Source organism: Pituophis catenifer, unplaced genomic scaffold, assembly GCF_029215685.1.
Source record: "Pituophis catenifer annectens isolate HBS135680 unplaced genomic scaffold, rPitCat1.0.hap2 SCAF_4, whole genome shotgun sequence".
NCBI lineage: Eukaryota > Metazoa > Chordata > Lepidosauria > Squamata > Colubridae > Pituophis > Pituophis catenifer.
This window is the reverse complement of record NW_027256884.1, coordinates 73,275,661-73,293,009: the sequence shown is the minus strand read 5'-3', so window position 1 is coordinate 73,293,009 and position 17,349 is coordinate 73,275,661. Positions and strand designations below refer to the sequence as shown.

The 17,349-nt window shown below is 37.4% G+C and overlaps 1 protein-coding gene across 1 annotated transcript; it reads right to left on the bottom strand.

Moving 5' to 3' along the window:
- Positions 1 to 4,738: 4,738 nt before the first annotated feature.
- SIK1 (salt inducible kinase 1) lies at positions 4,739 to 17,300 on the bottom strand. The gene is made up of 14 exons (XM_070944257.1): positions 17,218 to 17,300; positions 16,318 to 16,550; positions 15,454 to 15,570; positions 13,513 to 13,576; positions 12,799 to 12,960; positions 12,451 to 12,575; positions 12,232 to 12,355; positions 11,457 to 11,680; positions 10,795 to 10,944; positions 10,048 to 10,170; positions 9,535 to 9,757; positions 8,826 to 9,101; positions 8,196 to 8,460; positions 4,739 to 7,464 (listed from the first exon to the last, which is right to left on the bottom strand). Exons 2-14 carry the CDS (start codon positions 16,468 to 16,470, stop codon positions 7,143 to 7,145), a joined length of 2,328 nt encoding a protein of 775 aa, XP_070800358.1. The 5' UTR covers positions 16,471 to 16,550; positions 17,218 to 17,300; the 3' UTR covers positions 4,739 to 7,142.
- Positions 17,301 to 17,349: the final 49 nt, after the last annotated feature.

The window sequence follows — 17,349 nt, the reverse complement described above, 5'->3', positions numbered from 1 at the left end:
CTCCCACTCATAGTACCGATGGTAAAAACACAAGCTGGACAAGCTGGACCCCCCCATTACCTCCGGATCCCCCACCCCCTCCGCCGCGCATAGTGGCCAGGCCCGGCCCTCCCCTTATGGGTTATCCCCCAAACCCACGACCCTAGTTCCAATTTTACCCCCCCCAGGACCCCTTAAAAGTTTAACCAAAAATTTACATTAAAAAACCCTCAACCCCCTCCTCGCAGCATGCCACAACTCTGGGTTCCAGGAGGTAGGCCCTCGATAATGCGGAGGGCCAGGCTTGCGAGAGGGGGGAGTCTCGCAGGGCAAGAAGCTGTGACCTTAAATACATCTAAAACTCTGAGGTAGTGATAAGGTATGGCCAAGGGCTCCACTATGTTAGTCCAAAATGTCCTAAAAGAAACAAGGCAGGTTGACCATAAATGGGAGAGTCTCCACTGTCCTCTCATGGCAGTGGGGGAGTCCAATGTTCCAACCAACTCAGGGGTAATCGTCCAACCAGCCTCTCAGGATGGTTGGCCAACTGGGAAGATGATACATCCCATCAGTGGTGAAACAATGATAAAAACCGGCTCCATTCATCCTCCCGTAAGCTGCCATTTTCCATACAGCCAGCGTGCTGGATAACAAACAGAGCCAGGTCCAAAGTCTCCAGAAGGAAATAAGCTGTCCACAATGTTCATACAGGCAGCGTACAGATGGATAGAACAGGCAAGAAAATAGATGGAAAATAGGTGGGAACCGCCTCCATCGAACAGAAACCGGCAGGGCAAGCATGTTAGTCATAGGGCCTAATAGTGGCCCAACTAGGGAGGGGGGAGGGTTGACCGGGGCTACGCAGTAACTGTGCAAATCTGTGATTTTGTTATTGTTTTTAGCTTGAGGGAATATCTTCTAAAATATTCTACTACTATTGCAGCTACTCATTTTAAACTGGGTATGCTTCTGACAAAGCTCAGGACATGTACAGTAGACTAATCTAACAAATATTTGTAAAGACATATTATCTCTATGAAGCAGTGAGATTTGGAATCTTCCAAAATATTGTTGGTGTTTTGAATACTTATCTGCAAAAATGGATGCATTTAAAAAGCTGTCCCTTGACCCAGAAGACTTAGTAATGTGATTGAGAAAAAAAGTGGTTGCAGAAGTACCTGAAAGAAACTGATTTTCTGGACCTTAAAATACCAAGGTTTATTTGGTCACCTGGATGGATGACTAATGTTGGAAACTACATCAAAGAAATATGGTTCTCTCCTGGACATCTCAGGAACTTTCTATATTGTCCACCATCATATTCTTTTAGATCACTTAGCTTTACTGACACTAGTACCCTTCCTGTTGGGCCATGTCCAGAAGATGGTACAGGTAGTCCTCAACTTATGACCACAATTGAGCCCAAAAATTCTGTTGTTAATGAGACATTTGTTAAGTGAGTTTTGCCCTATTTTATGAGTTTTCTTGCCACTGTTGTTAAGTGGATCACTGCAGTTGATAAGTTAAATGAACATAGCTTCCTAATTAACTTTGCTTGATCACAAAAGGTGATCACATGAATACAGAAGCGGTCATAAATATGAACCTTCTGTGCGTGCGCAGAGCATCCGTGATGACGTCCAGGCAGGTGGGTGGAGCCTCCTGCCACCACCACTACCGGTTCGCCCGAACTGGGGTGAACCGGTAGAAACCCACCACTGATGCCAAACCAAACTTATTTCATTCTTCAACATAGTAACTAAATTAGTAGACCACCGAAATACTGTGGACATAATATACTTAGACTTCAGCAAGGCATTCGACAAAGTAGAGCACAACCTACTTTTTGGTAAGCTGGAAAAAAGTGGGATAGATAGCATCATCATCAGATGGATTTGTAACTGGCTGTCAAACTGTACTCAATGAGTAGTCCTTAATGGTACTACAGCTACATGGAGGGAAGTAAGCAGTGGGGTACCACAAGGTTCCGTCTTAGGCCCAGTACGCTTCAATATCTTCATAAATGACTGAGATGAGGGAACAGAAGGGAATTTACCAAATTTCCAGATGATACTAAGCTGGCAGGAATAGCCAACATCCTAGATGATAGGTTCAATATCCAGATGGATCTTGACAGACTTGAACACTGGGCCCTATCTAACAACATGAAATTCAATGTAGAGAAAAGTAAAGTTTACATTTAGGCAAGAAAAACCAAAAGTACATATATAGACTGGGTGATACCAGGATTAATAGCAATAATTGTGAGAGGGATCTTGGAGTTTTAGTGGACAACCAATCAAATATGAGCTAACAGTGTGCAGTGGTGGCCAAAAAAGCCAATGCAATCTTAAATTGCATTAACAGAGGGATACAATCAAGATCAAGTGCGGTACTAATACTATTCTATGAAGCCTTAGTAAGATCACACCTAGAACACTGCACTCAGTTTTGGTCACCACACTATAAAAAAGATGTTGAGGCTCTAGAAAGAGTGCAGAGAAGAACAACCAAGATGATTAGGGGACTGGAGGATAAAACATACGATGAATTGAGCATGGCTAGTCTAGTGAAGAAAAGGACCAGGGGAGACATGATAGTAGTGTTCCAATATTTGAGGGGCTGCCACAGAGAGGAGAGAGTCAACCTATTTTCCAAAGCATATGAAAGCCAGACAAGGAATAATGGATGGAAACAAGGGGAAATTCAACCTGGAAATAAGGAGAAATTTTCTGGCAGTGAGAGCAATCAACCAATGGAACAGCTTGCCTTCAGAAGTTGTGGGAGCTTCATCACTGGAGGCTTTCAAGGAGACTGGACCGCCATCTGTCAGAAATGGTGTAGGGTCTCCTACTTCGGTGGGGAGTTGGACTAGATGACCTACAAGGTCCCTTCCAACTCTGTTAAAAATTTCTGCTGCATTTTATCAAAGACATTTTCCACAAGCAACAAAATCAGCACCAGTTGTTTAAAGCTTTAGGAATGCATAGCTAGCAAATCAATTAGTAATCTAATATTCTAATATCAGATGCATGGCAGCCTGTAATTAAACCAGATTAATTAACCAAATGGGTAACCAAAGGCACTATCATTTGTAATGTACGTGCCAGGATTATCTTAATTTTACTTTACATCAGCATTTAACAAGGTTAGCTAATGCAGCCATAGAAACAATATCAGCCTTCAAAATCAGAATTATATAAGCTTTATTGAAGGAGACTGGGATAAAACGTATTTTAAAAGATATCAATCCAATGGCATTGTGTCCAAGGACTCAGTAGGTTTTTATATCACTCTATGAGATAACCATCCAAACTGGAAGCTTTCCCTGTTTCCATATATTATGTTGTTCTCAGACAGATAAAAGTGCAGCTAAATAGACAGTATGATCATGTATAATTGTAGAAAGCTATTTTATAAAAATCAATTTCTTCTTCAGTTAAGTTTGAGTCAGTATTGTATAACTGAGACTGAGAGTTTTTAAAAAGTTGATTTTTGGAATGTCAGCAACGTTATGTTTTACCCTGGATATCTTTTAATAGTTGAAAAAATACTATATGGTTGCAATAGTTTCAGTTGAGAAGCTTGTAATTTATTAACTGTTTTTACTTCGTTCCCAGTATTTTTGTTTTACATGATTCAAGGAATTTTATTTCATGTGCATAAAATGTTCCTCTTTATCAGTCAGAAAAGCTTTTTATAATTCTGCTTTGGTCATCTTTCATATATGCTCAATGCTTCTTACTTTACTCCGTATTTTCTTAGTTAGCTTTTTCATTTTTTCCTTCAAATATAATTAATAATACTAGAAAGTGTGTATATGTGTGTGTGTTATTGTCTTGCTTATGAAAAGGACTTCTTTATTAAAGGTCCTTTATTTAAATGCCTTCTGGAAAAAAGTGAGACAAATATTTCTTATAATAAATGATGTTTCTGAGGCATGATTTGATATAGAATGTATTCACTGGATTTCTATGACTGCCCAGCATGTGAATACAATTTTGGGTAGGTAACATAGAATTAAAATACAGAACAGAAATAATCGATCAAAAATTGCCAAACACAATAGGATATAACCAAGACTGAGCCCCAGTCAAGTTCATCTTCTCAAAAATCATTCCAAAGGTGCCAAATTTGTCAGATCTTGTAAGATTGGTAGTAACAATCTGATGTAGATTGTCCTGCAAGGTCCTGTGCTATGAATGGTTTTAGAGATAATAATTAGCACCTTAAATTGTACCCAGAAATCTATAAGGCACCATTACAGCTCATGTAGTAAATTTGTATACATGTAACTACCCGCACTGCTGCATTTTGAACTAATTGTAGGTTCTGAACAGTCTGCAATGGCACCCACATATAGACTTCATTACAATAATCAAAGCAGAAACTGACCAAGGCATGAATGATTGTGAGCATGGCCTCTTGATCCAGAAAGAAACATACTTAGCATGGATTTGTACAAAAGCATCCACAGTGCTACCGCCTCTTCAAGCAAGAGCCGAGAGTTCAAGGGAACCCAAATTTACACCATTCTGATATAGAATGTAACCCAATATAGAACTAAAGATGGAAAGTCCCCAGTTTCAAATGGCCATTAAATCCCCAGGCATTTGGTCTTGTTGGATTAAGGATAAACCACTGGATTGGCCTATTCTTCCTAATCCACTAGCGTCGATTCTGAAACAAGGTCCAGATTTGAATCCCAAAAATATATTCATACTTATTATTTTTCAAAATAAAAGCAGCATTGATCACAAATTTTTTTAAAACAACTTTTTATTTAAATATTAAATAAAACACAACTAATTAGTTGGTGCACATCTCTCATTTTAACATAAGAAACAAAATGATTTCAGTCATGATAAAAAATAAAAACTGTACATCTTAATTGAATCAATCACATAAGTGTCTTTAAATAATCTATTGCATTGCAGTCTGCCAAACAGTACTGTCAAGAATGACAAGGAGAAGAAGCAATGCACAAACCCTGAAATGTTGAAAATGACCTTTTTCTATCTCCGAAGAATTGAAAGCATATTCTTTATCATTTGGAGAGGAGGTTCTAGAAGTAAAGTGCTTGTCACTGCTTAGAACAAACAGATTGTTTTTATGGCCTGTTGATCCACGGCAGATAAAAGAGAAAGATCCAAAAGAAAGAAGCCTACTGTTCTCGGAATAACACGTGGAATTGTTTTATGAACATGAAGGCAATGCTGCTGCTTTGGCATGACCTTGTTTTCCTTGTTGAAGTCACCCTTCAAAACCATCTACCCTGCCACTTTGCACAGAAACTATTTTATCTTACTTTTTTTTTTTTTTTTTTTTTGCTGAAAGGCACCAGTCAGAGATTACACGAAGTAATTTAGCTTCACCTTGAAGATCTTACAAAACAAAGAGGCAGCAGCAGCAGCAGAAACAGTAACCCAAGGTCCCAGACGTGCAGACACTATACATGAATGAATGAAACTCAAGAGTCACAGACAAAGTCACTGAACATATATCATCTTACCTGTCCCCTCTTCCCATCTGCCAGACAATCTTTGGTTTATTTGTTTAATATATATATATATATTTATATATATATTATATATTCTTTTTTTACATATATAACACTGCAGGCTGCACAAAGCAGCAGCAACTTGAAGACACCCAAGTTATTTTTAGAGAGATGGGTCCTTAAAGAAGTAGACAGGATGAACTAGTTTTGGCATCCAAATCGTAACTCGGAGCCCAGATGGCTCACCACATGCTCACCTGCTCCTAACCTACTTCTTCATCCTCCTCTACCCACTGACGGAGGATGGCCACCATCTTCCCTTTCTGTGCCAAACTATGCCTGGCTTCCACCAATGTAGACAGAAGCCACCATATGGTAAGAGACAATACGTCATGAACCAAAAAAAAAGAGCTTATTCAAAAGGCTATCTCGTAGTGTGTCATGATTTCCAATTCCTGTTATGTGTGCACACAACAGACCATATTAAACTACACATTAAAAAATCTAGTTTTTTTTTTAGAAAAACCAATCTGTTCAGATACAAAGCAACAAAACCCCAAAGTTGTGCTGTTCTTCCCATTGTAACTAATTTGTTCAAAAATCACTGTTGTGCTTTCTTATTCTTTCAACTGCCAAAATAACTGTTTTATTTTTAAAATATTGCACTTTTTCCCAACAAGCCAGTTCAGTTTGGACCCTGAAAGGAAATGGATAAAAATTTCATTTGTAGCAGCAATAAATGTGTACAGCATTATAAAACATTATGCCCAGCACACACCCTCAAAGTGAGTCATGGCTTGAGAAGGAAAACGATACAAAACTTCTGTTTATATATTTTCCACCCCAACAGCTCTTGCTATTTCACCCTAATATTTCCTAAAGCACTGTTATGAGCAATTCCAAGCCAATACATAATATATTCTTAAGTTTCTCTTGCTAAAGAGAAACAAAGACAGAAAAACAGTTTGTAGTCTCAGAACAAAATCCTCAGTGTTGCTTATAATGTTAACTGTTTCTCGTAATTACAAATTTTTTTTAGCTTCTACAGGAGAGTTACTAAGCAAAATGTTCACAGTTTTATCAAGCTATGATCATCTGAGTAGGGAAGAAAAACTGAAAAGTGTTGGTTTTATTAGCATGAACATAAAAAGTGGAGATGCTTTGAGCATTATATTTCTACAATGCATAATGCTACTGTGAGTTTTCGTGATAGTTTTTATAAGAGGTAATCATCTTCACAAATCCATAAACAAGTGAAGTGAATTGGAATACCATAACACTAATCACTTCTTTGAAAAGGCTTTTCCTGTTACAACAGAACCAGAAACAACCATTTACTCTTATATAACAGCAGATCTGACTTTAATACAGTACCAGAAAACCATTATTTTCCCCTTGCCCCCCCGACTCATTAGTTTCTACTAAACAAAAAGGTTTTCTCATTATATTTGTTCAGTGCAAGAATATTGAAGCCAAAGGACCTAAGTATTGCTTTTTCAGTTTTATAGACATGAGCTTCTTCAAATGAATGGCCTCTTCACATATTTCAAACATGTTATTGCTTCTGATATTCACTTAGCAAAATAAAATCTCTCATTTGTAGGTTTTAGTAATAGAACTGCTCTCTCCTGAAGATGATGATCAAGAAAACAGAAGAAAAATCTCATTTGACTAAGACAAATTTCCCCATCTGGTTTGAAGTAAGATCCTCCATTTCACAGTCCCCATGCTGTAAAGTAACTGTGTCATAGCTCAGAGGCTGCACAGTAAAATGACTTGGTTGAGAAAACATAGAGGCAACTGGAGATACACTGCTACTAATATGTAGATGGGTATCGAGAAGGTGAGCAGCTGAAGTTACTGGAGAGACAGCAACTCCAAAGAGGTGAGGCTGAAGAAACCGAGTGTTATGTAAAGCGAGCTCTATGTTGTGCGACTGAGAAGGCTGGTGACAGGTTGGTTGGTGATGCTGTAGCTGGAGCATTCTGAACAGAAGAAAGAGAAAGCAAAGAGGTTACCCACTTGTCCTAAGTTTCTAATGTTGCTCTCACCCACTATTGCCATTCTTCTAACTCTGTTGGGGTTAAGAGTGCAGCAACTTTCCTTAAATTATTCTAGCCCCACAAAACATTCCAACCTTATGCAAAGTAAGGGACAGGTATCATGCTGATCCAGTCCATTCTCTAGGCTCTTGCAGCTTACAGCAGCAAAAATATGTATGTCGTAGCCATACAAAATATATGGATGTGTCAATGCATGTTAAGCTCACGGACATATAGGTAATACAAAAAAGGCCTAATCTGCAAATGATTGGCCAGCATTACTGATCTGATCAGCATATGTTCCCAAGGGCACAGAGTTGAGAATAGTTTTATTTTAATGTCACGGAAAAACAATGAAGAGCACAAAAATCTTTCTTTTATCTTTTAAAAATCTTTTAAATCATAAAACAATTTTTTTCCAAATAAATCCAGCTAATAATAACAGAAGCACTGAGGACCCAATAACTTGATATCATTAAAATATGTTTAAACCTGAGCACTTTATTTCAAAGTGATGCAGAAGTCAATAAACCTCTCCAGAATCTTTATAAAGTAAAAAAAATAAATAAACCATGCATTTGATTTCAAAGAGAGCCCAAGGTCAATACATATTACTATGGTTGCAAAGGCTGCAGTCTAAGGAGCGTTTCTCATGACAGAGGCTACATGCTCACCTTTGCTGCTGGAGCACCTCTTCAAGTAAGTTCCTGCTCTCTCTGCCACTTCCGCTGCTGCTACTGCTGCTGCTGCTACCATTTCCCCCACTGCTGTATATGCAGGTATTCTGCTGAGAATGCTGGAAAGGGCCCAGGCCATTCCGTGCTATCCGAACAGAGGAGGACTGGCACACCTGGCGAGCAAGGCCTTTGATTTTATTCAGTCCGAGAAAACCTTTGGCTCTAGTATTCTTTCGGAGCTGCTGCCTAAATGCCTTCAAGCCTATAGAGCAACAGAAAAACACATGATCTAATAAATAATGCCTGCCTTAAGCAACAGCTATCTTCAAGGTTATATCCCTCCTTTCCCACCTTAGGCAACCCTGAACGACAGCCACAGATTATCATCTGATTTCATCACATACATTCCCACGCACACATTCCTCTGTCTCATATGTATGTATGTTCTTTTTGTGTGAGTATAAATAACTTGCAGGTCTCTTTATAAATACCAGCATGGCCACAATTTCAAATAGGCATATAACATGGTGTATAGTAGACCATGTTTAGGCAAATGTCTAAAACTTCTACTGTAGAGCTAAAGAATATTTAGTGGCTCTGGATTATGTGTGTACAAGGAAAGATTACCTTGAGTTAATGAGGTATCAGAAGCTCTCCTTCCTTCTTGGAAACTGACAGGCAACAGAGAAGTACCACCCCTGCAGCCCTGAGTTTGCAATACTGGGGTATCTGAATGGGAAGTCAGGAATGATGATGTAACTCTAGCTGTGGTTGGGTGACCAAGGTTCATTTGATTTTCCAAACAGTTGCTCAGCATTTCAGAGCCATCATTTGCTGACGAAGGGAGACAGCTGTCCGAACTGGTTCCTTCTGTAGGGCTTGCAGAAGAGGAAATGACTATACCTATATTGAAAAAAAACAGGCAGAAGGGAACATTTGTGAAATTGATACAGAAAATAACAAGAGTATTGCATATAAAATGAACCTTTTCTATTTACAAAAGATCTACTCTTAACAAAAACCCTAGGCAGTACTATAGCTGAGGTCAAACAATATGAAACTCAATTCAATGTAACTTTAACTACAGAGTAAGATTGTGGGACAATTTTATTGCTAAAGCATCTGGATCACAATATTAGTGCCCAAAATATCCTGCTCCAGTAGTTTGGGGGGGGGGGAGAGGGAGAGAGAGGGAGAGAGGGAGAGGGAGAGGGAGAGGGAGAGGGAGAGGGAGAGAGAGAGAGAGAGAGAGAGAGAGAGAGAGAGAGAGAGAGAGAGAGGGAGGGAGAGTACTCTTTTAAATATTTATTCTGCATCCCATCTTCACAGCACTTACATGGTGGAGAATGCTGATAAAAATGGGTTGTTACTCCAGCCAATGTGTGTCTTCGACTTGTGTTGATGGGGAAACCAATTGGATTGAAAGCTCTGATTTCATCCTCCAGTTCCTTGTCCTGCCTTACTTCCTCACTGATTGTAGTTTCCAGGAGGCTGTTTGGAGAGATGGAACGATTCCTGAAAAGGGTGTTGAAGTTCGGATCCATAGGAAAAAACAATGGCTGAAAAGTAAAACAATAAAAGGAATAATACAGTGCCTTTATTTATTTAATCTATCTATCAGGTTTATATGGCCACCCATCTCACAAAAAGCAACTTTGGGCAGTGTTGTTTGTGCCTCTATAATTTTTTTTCCAAGAAGACATATGTGATAACGTACAGATTGACATTGGAGGGTAAAAGTAAAAGATAGATCTTTAAACTTAAGCCTTAAGCCTCTTTGGTTCTAGGATTCCTGTTTCACCTGAGAGCCTCCAATCAACTATTAAGTCAGAATGCTAAGAGCACCAACCTGTAATGGGGTGTTCAGGTCGCAATCCATATCTGCCTGCAAAGGGGACTGAATCAGGTTCGGAGACTGATGGTATAGCAGAGATGATCTCAAGTTCTCACTGGCAATTTTATCCTGGGTCAACTAAAGAGATTCAAAACCAAGCAATGATCAACTACATTTTCGTTTGACCTTCTGCACAATCTAGATAAATAACAGATAACAGATTAACAGAATAGGAATGGACCTCTCCCCCTAAACAGGAGACCCTACACCATTTCTGACAAATGGTAGTCCAGTCTCTTCTTGAAAGCTTCCAGTGATGAAGCTCCCACAAAATGTGCATAACTAATTCATTTGTCCTTTAATAAATACATATCCTGAGTTTAGTTTTTGAATTTCAGAAAAATAAACCGGAGAGTAAAACATTAAGTACAATGCCAGCTAACTCTGACAGCTCTGCAGGCTGATGCTGAATGCACAAGATTTCCTACAGCAAATGGTTTAACACTTACATGATTTATTCTAATTTATTTATCAGAATTCAAACTTTGATTTTAACCTGCAATGAAATATGCTTTATTCCAGAACTGCTGAAATATGCCCTTTGGTCACAAGATTAAACAAAAAACGATGAGGGAGATGCCTCCTTCTGTCACTCTAAACTATGGTTCAGCTCTAAAATGAGAAGGAGGGAGGAAAAAACCCTGCATGGGGAATTCAGCTGACTTAACTTAGCTGACCTAAAATGATTATATATGACCTTACCTCAAGGTTGCTGAAGTCTGAACTTCTTGGTCTTTGCTGGCGACTGCTTACTGAGCGATGCGACAATTGATTGCTACGGTACTCCCTGAGGCGCTCCAGAAGAAGGTAGTAAATTGCAGCAAAATGATTGTAGCTGCTGTTTTGTAAAGACTACAGGAAATGGAGACAGAAACTAATTATAGTGCACAGATACATTTTAAAAAGGAATAGCCATCTATTCACTAATCCCAGAAACTTCTATCTGATAGAAAGACAACCCCACACACATGCACTCTGCCCCCTCTAACCCCACCAGTTTATCACAAAATAAGATATTTAAAATTACTGGCTAGAAGTTATACTTCAAAGAGTAAGGTTTAGCCATTGTTATAAAGGCAAATTTAGGGATTATGTGAGCTTCTTCAGGAATGGAAAAAAAATGGGATTCTCAGAACCAAACATTCTATGATTTCAAATTTTAAATTTCATGCCAGCTTGAGCATTTGAAAAGCATTCCTGTCTAGAATCTCCAAACAAATGTAAAATTATATGAGCTACACAGGAATGCATTTTTAGCAATGTGCTGATAGTTGATAAGCAAACATGTGCCACTTTCCTAAAGGGCACACCTCATATGGTCCAAGAGAGACAGTGGCTTTTCAGAGTAAGGTGTCAAAACTCACCTCAATCGTTCTTTGTCTGTCAATGCCAAGAGTCTGCATGATCCCGAGGACCTGTTCATTATAATCTCCCAGGTTGGAGTTGTAGTTCTGCATGGAGAAGGGCAAAGAGTGCTGCTGCTGAAGAGATGGGTTGGCCTGCATCCACTTGTGCTGCTTTATTTGAGCAATTGTAATTCGTTTTGTAGGATCCACAACCAACATCCGTCGAATAAGCATTTCACAATCTGGTGTTTTATTTAGAAGACAAGAACAGTAACATTTGAATATAAAAATAAAAGGCAAAGGGGTAACTTAAAAGTTAAATTAGTGTTCAAATCTCCTTATTCCCAAAAAAAGCAAGACTAATCTATCTCCATAGTTATTTCCCACTTCCTTTACAAAATCTTAGGGAATTTCAGTTGTTTTTAAAATTTTATAAGCATAACTTGAAGGGTTCTGTTGTACTAATTTCACAAGAAGCTTATTTAAGTACTAGTCAATGGATAACAATTCAGCTACAGACAAAATAATCAGTGATTGAAAGATTAAAATAAATTCTAAAAATATATTGTATATTATGACCTTTTTCTCTTAAAGAAAAATCTTATTATGTAGCATTTACATTTTGAATGCTTTTGAATGTAGAAAAAGAACACTATATTTTCCATACAGAGCTAGAGAAAGCTTTCATTCAAAATGCTAAAATACCACATAAATAATGGTATGTTCAAAATGTTTAAAAACATTAAAATATAAAACAAGAAAGTGTTAAAGTTAAAAGAAATATAAATCCTACCTTGGGACATGAAATAGGGAATACGGAATCGTCCTTCTAGCACCCTTTGTCTTAAAGATGGTAAATTGGGTCCATCAAATGGGAGAGAACCACAGACAAGGACATACAGCACCACACCAAGGCTCTGTCAACAACATAATAATATATATTGTCAATGAAGTACACTATATCATTCTTTTGGTATCTTACCAGGTGGGTAATATGGGATTTACAGCTTACCCATATATCAAGATACGGGCCTTCATATTCCTTTCCTTCAAAAACTTCTGGAGCTGCATAAGGTGGGCTTCCACACCAGGTCGACAGAGGTTCACCAGATTTGTAGAAGTTTCCAAATCCAAAGTCTAGAAAGGAAGATGAATAAAACATCAGTCTCTATTATTAATAATATATGAATAAGTAAATGTATTTGTATCTATTCTGGCAATTATCAAAGACCACCACATCCATTTTATTGATTTTCAAATGTAGATTTCAAGGCTGTGTCTCTTTCAGAAGCATATAATAAACTTCTAATGAGAAAAGAATTGGAAAACATGAAATGTTTTGCAGTGACGGCATTCTCACCTGCAAGCTTGATATTCATGTTAGCATCTAAGAGAAGATTCTCCGTTTTGAGGTCCCTGTGTACTATGTGATGGCTATGACAATACTCCACAGCTGAAAGTATCTGCCAGAATTTCTTCCGAGCTTCATGTTCATTCAGGTGCCCATGTGTAGTTAAGTGATCTGTCAAACATGATTAAAAGGGCAGAAATGTCTTCATGTTAATATCAGCTTCAATAACCTCTTAAAAACATCTACAAATAAACCTCCTTACTTTTTTTTTTTTTTTAATTTGATTTATATGCCGCCCTTCTCCGGAGACTCAGGGCGGCTTACAATGTGCTCAGCAATAGTGCTTAGCTGCACTTCAGCTACTTAAGTTATATATTACTACTGGACAGCTCAATCTACAGCAGACATAGGGTTGGTTCGCACAAAGTAGTAAGTCAACATATACTCTATTTGCTTTTTTAGTGTGAAGTATAAACCATTCCATGATGGCCAGAGATTTGTAACTAATTATGACTCTTCAGTTGATGAAGAGTCTATGATATAGCAGAAGTTTCCATAAGTAGAGAAAAGGGGCAGGATTTTTGCTGGCTTGCCTTTCTTTCTGTAATTCTCTATCTGTCTGCCACTCCAGTCTAATTCAGAATGGTGGAGACCCTGTTATTTAAATGATGGATAAAAAGCAAGTAGGTGTTAATAATGTACTAATATGCCATGAGAACTTACCAAACATTTCACCATTCTTTGCAAATTCGGTTACAATGTAAAGCATATCTTTTGTTTCCATAACCTGATGAATATGAGACAGAAAAACAACATATCAAAGATGTAAACTTCTGAAATCCTGAATATGCCTTTGAAGATAAAACACATTTATAATAGCACAACACATGCATTTCCTTGTTTACCAGTATTTAATCTACAGAGAAGACTTACAGAGAAGATCTACAGGAAAACCTAATTTTCCCTGCCTGAAGCCAATCTTTGCATGCAGACATCTGATTGGCATCTAATTCCTCATTAAATGATATTAATTTCTTGTGTTAATTAATATTTACCAAAACATATATAATGATAAGACATATATTTAACTCCACTTAATACAATTCATCATCTGACTTGGAAAAAACAGATGACAAATAAATTTGAAATATACATTAAGGAACAAACAAGCTATTTAGTTGTTTGTTTGTTTATTTATATTTATTTATTGGAATTTGTCAAAGGAAATTCCTTCAAGGATAATTGGAACATTTTAATATGGAGATGTTGACTTGTATCTCATATCCATAAAAATATCAGGGAGATGAATGGATGGATGGATGAATGAATGAGTGTATGTACGCGTCTCTGTGTAAAATTTCAAGAGCTATAAATTCTAACATTGTCTAATGAAGCTTAAATATCAAAGGCACGAAAAAGCACTTGCATCCTACACATAATAAAAACATAGGTGTATTTTATTGGAGGGGAGAGAGATAGGAAGGAATAAGGCATTTAAAAAGTTCTGGGAAAAAGGCCAGCTGGATTAAAATTAGACAGTGCTGTTAAAATCATGTCAACACCATCCTTCCACCCCCAAAGTGGCATTTCACCTAATTCCTATTGCTCGAATTCCATCAAAGAGAAGCATCAAGCACAATAGCAACAGCTATGAAACATGTAAATTGGGAGTTCCAACAAAGCTCCCCAAATCATTTCGTTTGTTTATTCAAATAGCCAATTAATACAATGCATTTAATTATTTTAAACCTCCTGAAAGATTTATTTTTCTATGGAAGTAAAATCAAAATAAACTCAACCATATTATATTGCCGTGTAGACTGACCATAGATAGCAGAAATTCACAAATATTGCAATGGCAAAGCCTTTTTTAAAAATAAATTCTCTATATAAATGCCTTTTTGCTTATCATTTTTGTATTTCTTAAGCTACTCGTTTATTCCCTAAAAAGCAAGATGTTTATTGGCAAGTTTATGATAGGTATTTGCACGCTATACAGAAAATTGGTTCTGTTGTATGTTTCAGAAATATTTTAAACATATTTTCCTCTTTATTAGACAGATTGTTCTAATAGCATGTAGGTATTTCTATCAAACAGTAATGTTAAAAATATGTAGTTCACATATGATCAATTCTGTTTATTCAGAGGATTACAATTCATTATCTGCATAATATACCAATTTGCTCTCTTTTTTTATAGAATGTAACAACTGCAAATCAGGGTGAACTAGATGGAAATTGCATAGCATTCCATTCTGGCTTTTCTTTTTTCTTTTTTCTTTTTTTTAAATAAGATTTTAAGGAAACTTCTAAGTGGCAGCCTGATCTAAAATATATATGCTTGAAGTATATCCAGATTCAATTTGTACTTTAAACTGTGAACATAAAAAGATATATGAACCGAATTTTGAAGTTTTCTCTTAAAATTTTCCATATACTATAAACAAAATATTTTTTATAAATATCAAGTATACTTAAAAACAAAAAGAATTAAATCTCAGTGTGTCAGCATTCTGGAAGCATTCTAATTTAAACTATTTAACATGTTTTGATCTGAAATAATACGTCCATCTTGTAATGGAATTAAATATTATTAAGATCATTACATTCATAAAGCCCGAAATATATCTAACAGGCAGGCAGTAATCTGAAATCATTTCTTACCTGATACAGTTTGATTATGTGGGGGTGATTCAATAGCTTCATTATCTGAACTTCTCTATAGATTTTTTCCAGATTGCTTGAATCTAACCGTGTTTTGTCTATAATTTTTATTGCAACCTAAGGTTTAAACAAAAAAAAAAACTCAGAGCACTCATAAAATGTTATGTTGCGTGCAAGTAATACTAGCACAAAAGTTGTGAAAACATAGGAAAACTAAAACTATAAAATTACATAAACTCCTTCTTAAGCATATTTTAAGGAAGACAATATACAATACATGTGAAAATTAAAATAATGCAACATCTAAAATATTTTAATTACTGCCCAGTCAATATGATATCTACTTCTTGATATTCTATGCTTTGTGCAATCCAGATTCAAAGTATAATTTCAGCATTTTCCAAATGTTACCGTATTATCAAATATTCAAATATAAATGAACAAAGATTGTAAGCATGTATACTCAGTTACACCCATTTGATTTCTTCAAAAAAAGTTAGCCCCAAATGCATAACTCTTATTCTAAAAAGTAGCAATCATTTAGAAATAAATAAATAGTAGGATAACAATATTTATAATTAAGCCAGCAATAACTGTGAAATCAACGCCACAAAAGACGTCTCTATGATTTAGTGTCATTCTACTTTATATTCATTTGGGGAACTATTTGAAGTGTGGAATAATTTGCTATTACCTAGTACTTAAACTATATTCTGTTCGTTACTGTCTACCACAGGGAGTTCCTGTCAGTGTAAATTGGTTTATTGTACATTTGGAAAATTGATTAATTCCACTGAGTACCGTCTCCCAATGTATCATGATTAATTTTCTCTATGAGGCAAGGCAGTACAATCTCACACCCACCTGCGTTTTGGTTACTCTGTGCCTGGCAAGTTTGACCACAGCAAAATTGCCTTTTCCCAAGGTCCTCTCAATATCATAAAATCCAACCCGAAGAGGCTTTTGGTGGCTTTGGCTTGAGGTGGGAACGGCTGTATAATCTGACATGATCACCATGATTTGAGTTTGGTGGGGGGCAAACACCAATTAGAAGGATGTCGGCAGAAGCATTCCTTTTTGAAGATGGCAGTTTGCACCTGCAGAGAAAGAAAAGTGCATTGAAATTTTCCCCGTTAAAGGCGTACCCAGATCACTTCAGAAATTGGTGCGCTGGACTTTCCACCGAGACAAAGCTAATGCAGTTGAGGCAACAGAAAGCTTCCCCTGCTTTTCTGTGGTCAGAGTTCCAAGTTAATTAAAAAATAAAGAATGAGATGTATAAACTGAGAGTAAATATAGCCTGTTAAATCTTTGGGAAGAATTGGGAATTCTCTCCAAACATCTACTGTCCAAGCAACAAAAGTCCCAGTAAAAATGTATGGGATGGGATCTGGGGTGTACAAACGAGAATCTACGCTCACACTCGCAAATCGGTTTTTCGTATGGACTTAAAAGAGAAAGGGAAAGAGAGAAAGGAAGGCAGGCAGGCAGGCAAGAAAGCACGCAAGAAAAGGAAGGAAGGAAGGAAGGAAGGAAGGAAGGAAGGAAGGAAGGAAGGAAGAAAGAAAGAAAGAAAGAAAGAAAGAAAGAAAGAAAGAAAGAAAGAAAGAAAGAAAGAAAGAAAGAAAGAAAGAAAGAAAGAAAGAAAGAAAGAAAGAAAGAAAGAAAGAAAGAAAGAAAGAAAGAAAGAAAGAAAGAACCGCGTCGCAAGCTTTCGCAGCATCCGCTCCAGCCCTGCCCGTGCGATTCGCTCCGAAGCTGTACCTTGAGCCCGGCTGCCAAGCGGCTGCCGCCTCTGCGCTCGTCTGGCTGCCAGGCTCTTAAGCTGCCGCCGCCGCTGCTCCTACTACTCGTGGCACCGCCGCGGCTGCTCTGCCGGCTGCCAGCGAGCTCTCT